At 55.3% G+C, this 5,589-nt stretch overlaps 1 protein-coding gene across 1 annotated transcript; it reads left to right on the top strand.

Moving 5' to 3' along the window:
- Nucleotides 1–1,406: 1,406 nt before the first annotated feature.
- SHISA3 (shisa family member 3) lies at nucleotides 1,407–4,755 on the top strand (the record flags this gene model as incomplete). The annotated part of the gene is made up of 2 exons (XM_079713659.1): nucleotides 1,407–1,683; nucleotides 4,316–4,755. The coding sequence occupies 2 exons, from the start codon at nucleotides 1,407–1,409 to the stop codon at nucleotides 4,753–4,755; spliced, it is 717 nt and encodes a 238-aa protein (XP_079569785.1).
- Nucleotides 4,756–5,589: the final 834 nt, after the last annotated feature.

Below are 5,589 nucleotides of genomic sequence, written 5' to 3' on the forward strand. Positions count from 1 at the left end.
CACTTACGCCGCCAAAGGAGCAGTGCCCCTGAAAATAGCACACGGGGGACACATCATTTAAATAAATGTGTTTCTTTGCCCGAACAGAAGTTCAGATCTGCTCAATTATCATTAATTTTGTTCTTTTATTTCTTTTGCGGGCGCGAAAGGAGAAGTCGTGCTCTTTGAGGCTTTGCGAGCTGCCCTCGGCAGGCGGAGGTGACCGGCGATTCTTCGCCCGGCGGCGTTCGGGTTAGGGGGGCGGGGGAGAGTGCGAGTGTGTGTACATTTGTGAAAATGTGCCGTCCCTTCTGGAAAAAGTGGAAACTTAGGTGGAAAACTCAGCGCAAATGTGGGAGGGCCCTAGAAAGCGTGCTATCCGCTCAGAACCCTCAGAACAGGTGTCCCAGGAACGAGGCCAGATCTGTGCTACAGACGACAGAAGATTCTACAAACCCCAGTTACCGAGTTCGTTTTTGATTACATCCCTAAAAAGCAAAGCCCTGGTCTCCACCCGCGCGCTAACGCGCGTGGATAGATGCAGAGACCCGGCGGCCCTGGCCCTCTGCGGAGTTTGCTGGGCTGTGCGAGAGCTGGAAGGTGTGCGTGGAGAGGGCCTGATGCCCCAGGTTTAGGGTAGAGTCCTGGGGGAGCGCGCTGGGCGGGGGTGGCCCGGAAAGGCGGAGGGGGGCGCGCGAACCAGAGGGCGCACAGGACCGGCGGTCGCGCCGCGCCCGCTGTGATTAGCCCCGGCGGCGCGCCCCGGAGGCGGACTCTCTCTTAACCCTCGCTGTCTCCCCCTCCCTCTTCCTTTTTTAAAGGACGCCGTGGAGGCAGAGCTGTCAGCAACCGGGAGGCCGTTTGTACTTGGCCGCGGCCAGGCGGACTTCAGCTCCCGTGACAGACAGGGGCGGGGGCAGGGGGGGCGCCTTTCCCGGGGCTCCGCACGAGGGCATCTCGCATCCTCCTGCCTTCGGGCTCCGCTCTGGACCCGGCAACGGACGCAAGTCGGGGTACTGCGCGGCCCGGGAGTTGCCAGACCCGGGCGCGATGGCTCCCGTGAGGAGTGGGGCGGGAGGTGGCCGAGGGCTGGGCGCGCCCCTCGCGCCGGGAGTTTTATGAGCCGGGCAAAGGGCCGCTGCAGCAGCCCCAGCCTCAGCCTCGGCCGGCTCCTTCCGCCGGCCCTTGCCCACTCGCCCCCGCGCACCATGCCGACCCCCGGCCTGTGGAGCCCGCCGTGCAGCCCCTTCCTCCTCTCTGGCCCCCGCTAAACCTCGCGGGAGTGGCCTTGGTCGCCGGGGCAGCCGCCCAGGCCGCGCCCCGGGGGGGGAGGCGGAACCGCGGGGCCCCCGGAGCCCCGGCGCCCCGGCTCAGCCCTTCGCTCTCCAGCCGCGTGTCCCTCCCGGCCGCCCAGCGCGTCCGCGGCGATGGGGGCGCTGCTGGCGCTCTGCCTCCTCTTGGGCTGGCTGCGCGGGGGTCCGGCGGACGCCCAGCAGTCCGGAGAGTACTGCCACGGCTGGGTGGACGTGCAGGGCAACTACCACGAGGGCTTCCAGTGCCCGGAGGACTTCGACACGCTGGACGCCACCATCTGCTGCGGCTCGTGCGCGCTGCGCTACTGCTGCGCCGCGGCCGACGCCAGGCTGGAGCAGGGCGGCTGCACCAATGACCGCGGCGAGCTGGAGCACCCCGGCATCACGGCGCGTGAGTGCGGGCCCACGGGGGGCAGACCTCGCCCGGCCGCCCGGGCTGCCGTGTGTGCCGGCCGGTGTGCGCGCGGACAGGCGCGTCAGGCTTTCCCGGGTCTGAGCAAAGGGGAGGCTAGAGGTGGGAGGATCAAGGGAGGAGTGGGTGGTCGCGTTTCAGGTCGGGCCCTATTCCTTTGCAGTCCCGATTCCCGCCACAAGCGGTTTCCGCGGGTCTGCCCAAGAGAAAATTTTCAAGGGACAGTGAGGACCGCGGGGCTTGCATCCGGTGACCCCAGGGAAGAGAGCGGGAGCCTCGGGCGCTCGAGACATTGCAGAGAAGGGCTGTAGGGGCAGCGCAAGGCTGGACTTGGGTTTTAAAGGACGGTGAGGGTGCCCCAGCGCGCGCCCTGGACGCTCCGGGAGCTTTGAGAAGTGCTCATGGCACAGGGAACGCAACTCTTGGGGCGCGCTTATCTGTGTAGCCCCACGGGCGTAAGGAACTTCAGACACCTTTTTTTTTTTTTGGTGGCCTTTTGGTAGCGTTTCTAAGCCGCTGCCCTATTCTCCCGACTTCCTTTCATTTCTCTGCATCGAATTACCCTCTCCGGCCCACCCCCTATTGTCACGCTTTTCAGAAATGCCCAGGTCCTCTAGCTGGAGATTTAGAAACCGGGGTCGCAGGGGCTTCCCCGCCCCCTATTCTCACATCGGAAAACGCGGGTCAAATTTCCACTAACTTCAGAGCGGAATAAATCACGATCCCAGCAGAGAGATTTTACACCTTAAAAAAAGAAAAAAAGAAAAAAGCTTTCCACCTGAATCGGAACTTCAGGGCAACCCTTTAGAGCTCCAGGCGATGGTTTTATGGCCGGGAAACCGGAGGAGCGGGCGGAGCTAAGGGCCGCGACACCCCAGAACTCCGGAGCGGGGGTCTGAGGCCGGCAAAAGACGGTCCCCGGGAAAGGCGGGGAGAGGCTGGAGAGATGATTGATGGCGCTGGAGCCCCCGTCCCCCTGAGACTGACAACCCAGAGGAAAGGGGGGGCCTGCCCTTCCTTAGAACCCCATTAGACTTCCAAGGAATTTAACTTCGGAGGGCAAAATACCAATCTGCAGGATTGGCGAAGAGGCTTCTGGGGAAAGGATGTTCAGTGGAAAGGAGAGAACTCTAGGCCGGCCTGGCCTGTTAGGAAAATACAAACTCTTTCCGTGGCTTTACTCCACTCACACTGCGGGGGCCCGGTTGCTCTCTGCAGAGCAATCGTGAGTGCCCGGCCTCCAGCAGGGACTCCATCCCGGCCTCCTCGGGCGAGCTCTGCTGCAGATGAGGCAGTCTCCTCTCTCACCAAGGCTGGGTGGGATCTGAGGAAGTCTCAGGACCTGTGGCTCTCTCGCTCGCCAGCTTGTAACCTTGGGCAAGTTACTTAACGTCTCTGGGCCTCTTCTCAACTCTAAAATGAGCATATGGCTCTCAGAGGAGTTAGGTTGTGAATTAAAGGAGTGCATGAATGCTTAGCAAGGTGCTGAGTAACTAGTTCATCACTTTAGACTTGCCTTCCACAGGGCGCTGATAAATGGGGCAGAATGGATGAGCTTACACCCAGGAGCCCACAGATCTTGGGGTGGATAGTTACCTGTCGCTCACTGCCTGGGTGTCTTTGGGAAAGTCAACAACTCTCCAATGTGCTTCCACATCTGGAAAACAGAGAGTATCACGCCCACCTCACCGGGTCTCCATGAATCTAATAAATATGAAAGGGCCAGGCACACAGTAGGGCCTGTCAATGCAGGCTTGCTTTCATCTACTTCTAAGCCAGAGGTTTGCATCCAAGTGTGGCTGTATCAGGCAGGGGACACACCTGGAGGATTGCCCCGGGTGTGCCTCTGGGGTAGGAAATTTTATGTCTGCCTTATATAGAGAGAAGGAAACTGGGGTTAACTCTGAGGGGTGCTCTCCCAGAAAGTCTGGGCCACTAACACCAAGAACTGCATCACGATCTGTCTAAGGTTCAGCCTGACCTTCCCAGAATTTGGGTGGGGATCGGGAAGCAGAAGCATGGCAGCTGGAGGAGGCATCCCAAATTGTTTCTGGAAAGAAGTATCCAGAGGTGACAATTTGTGATGCAGTAGGAGACACAGTTAATTGGGGCCCACTATGGATTTCTTTACCCTGTTCTTTCTGTAGTCTTGTAAATTCCTGGGGGTTTCATTTAACAGGCCCGGCTCTCTTTGCTTAGATTGGAGATTCTTGGATAGGAGATGGATTTTCAGCCTTAGAGCCCTTAAGCGCCCCACTGTGATAAAACTCCTAAAACCCAGATTGAAAACCAGTGTTATAGTAACCCCCCAAACTCATCCTTTCCCTCTCTCCAGTGTGTGAACGGGAGGATAGATTCTGTTCCGACTTCCAGATGTGCAGTATGATGGCTAATTGCTAACAGAGTCTACAATATCAGTTTGCTTCCTCCCTGCTAGGAACAAGAATATTCCATCATCACAGTTTGCACTTCAGACGTTGCCAGTAACAAGCTCTGAGAAGCTGAGCTGACAAGGGTGGTAATGTGGACCTCCCACCTCCCACCCCTAAGCAGTCCAGAGTTTGGGAGATTCTAGTCCCAGCACCTGTGCCTGTCTGTTTTTGCCTTTTAGAGCCTGTCTACGTTCCCTTCCTGATTGTTGGCTCCATCTTCATTGCCTTCATCATTCTGGGCTCTTTAGTGGCTATTTATTGCTGCACCTGCTTGAGACCCAAGGAGCCCTCGCAGCAGCCAATCCGCTTCTCGCTCCGCACCTATCAGACGGAGACCCTGCCCATGATCCTGACCTCCACGAACCTCAGGGCACCTTCCAGGCAGTCCAGCACGGCCACCAGCTCCAGCTCCACAGGGGGCTCCATCCGAAGGTTCTCCTTTGCCAGGGCAGAGTCAGGCTGCCTGGTGCCCTCACCACCCCCGCCTTATACATCAGGCCACCCAATCCACCTGACCCAACCGTCCGGTTTCCTGGTGTCACCCCAGTACTTTGCTTACCCACTCCAGCAGGAGCCACCACTGCCTGGGAAGAGCTGTCCAGACTTCAGTTCCAGTTGACAGGCCATGGCTACAGATCCACCGTGTAGTGCAATGGCAGACCCACAGACGCTGCTGCCACGGCCACCAGGATTTCTGAGGAAATTTCCCTTGAACCCAGCAATGTCATGGAGGAAAGCGCAAGGAAAATACAGCGCCTTCTAATCTTGAGGTTCCTGGCTCCAGTCGCAGAATGGCTGTTAGAGAATTGCTTTCTGTCTTTGAAAACATGGTGACTATTACATTTCAATTTATGTTACTTTTATTCAAAATAGGCAGCAGTCCGACTTTAAAGTTACAAATTGGCTGAAGATGTTTTATTGGACAACTCAGCTATCCTGCTTAGAAAAGGCCTACGTGTTCTTTTTTCATTATAAGTTGTTTAGTGAGTGATAATACAAATATATATATAAATAAACAAAGAAATATACCTGATTGTAATTATTGAAGGTTCACTTAAAAATTAATTGCTAAGTAAACTGAGGGGACAGTGAACAACCTATTTATAATTTGGGGAGCAACTTAACCGTGAATAATATTAGCATCATGAGAACAGTTACTTTTTAAATTAATAGCTAAATTTTGTTTAAAATATACGAGCGTCTTGAGAATACAAGATTTCAATAACCACATGAGAAGTTTAACATTTTAAATATTTACTTAGATATTCATTGTAACAGAGATCTTATGTAAAAGCATTTCCCCCACCCACCCGAGGGAGTATTTATTGCAGACTTTTTGTTCAGCAACATTTAGTGTTTAAATGAAAGTTGGATAGTTGGTTCTTAAAACATTTATTTGTAAAATGACTTATGTACAAATGTAAAGATTTGTAATTTAATGTATTTACCACAT

This window comes from Hyperoodon ampullatus (genome assembly GCF_949752795.1).
Source record: "Hyperoodon ampullatus genome assembly, chromosome: 1".
Taxonomy (NCBI): Eukaryota; Metazoa; Chordata; class Mammalia; order Artiodactyla; family Ziphiidae; genus Hyperoodon; species Hyperoodon ampullatus.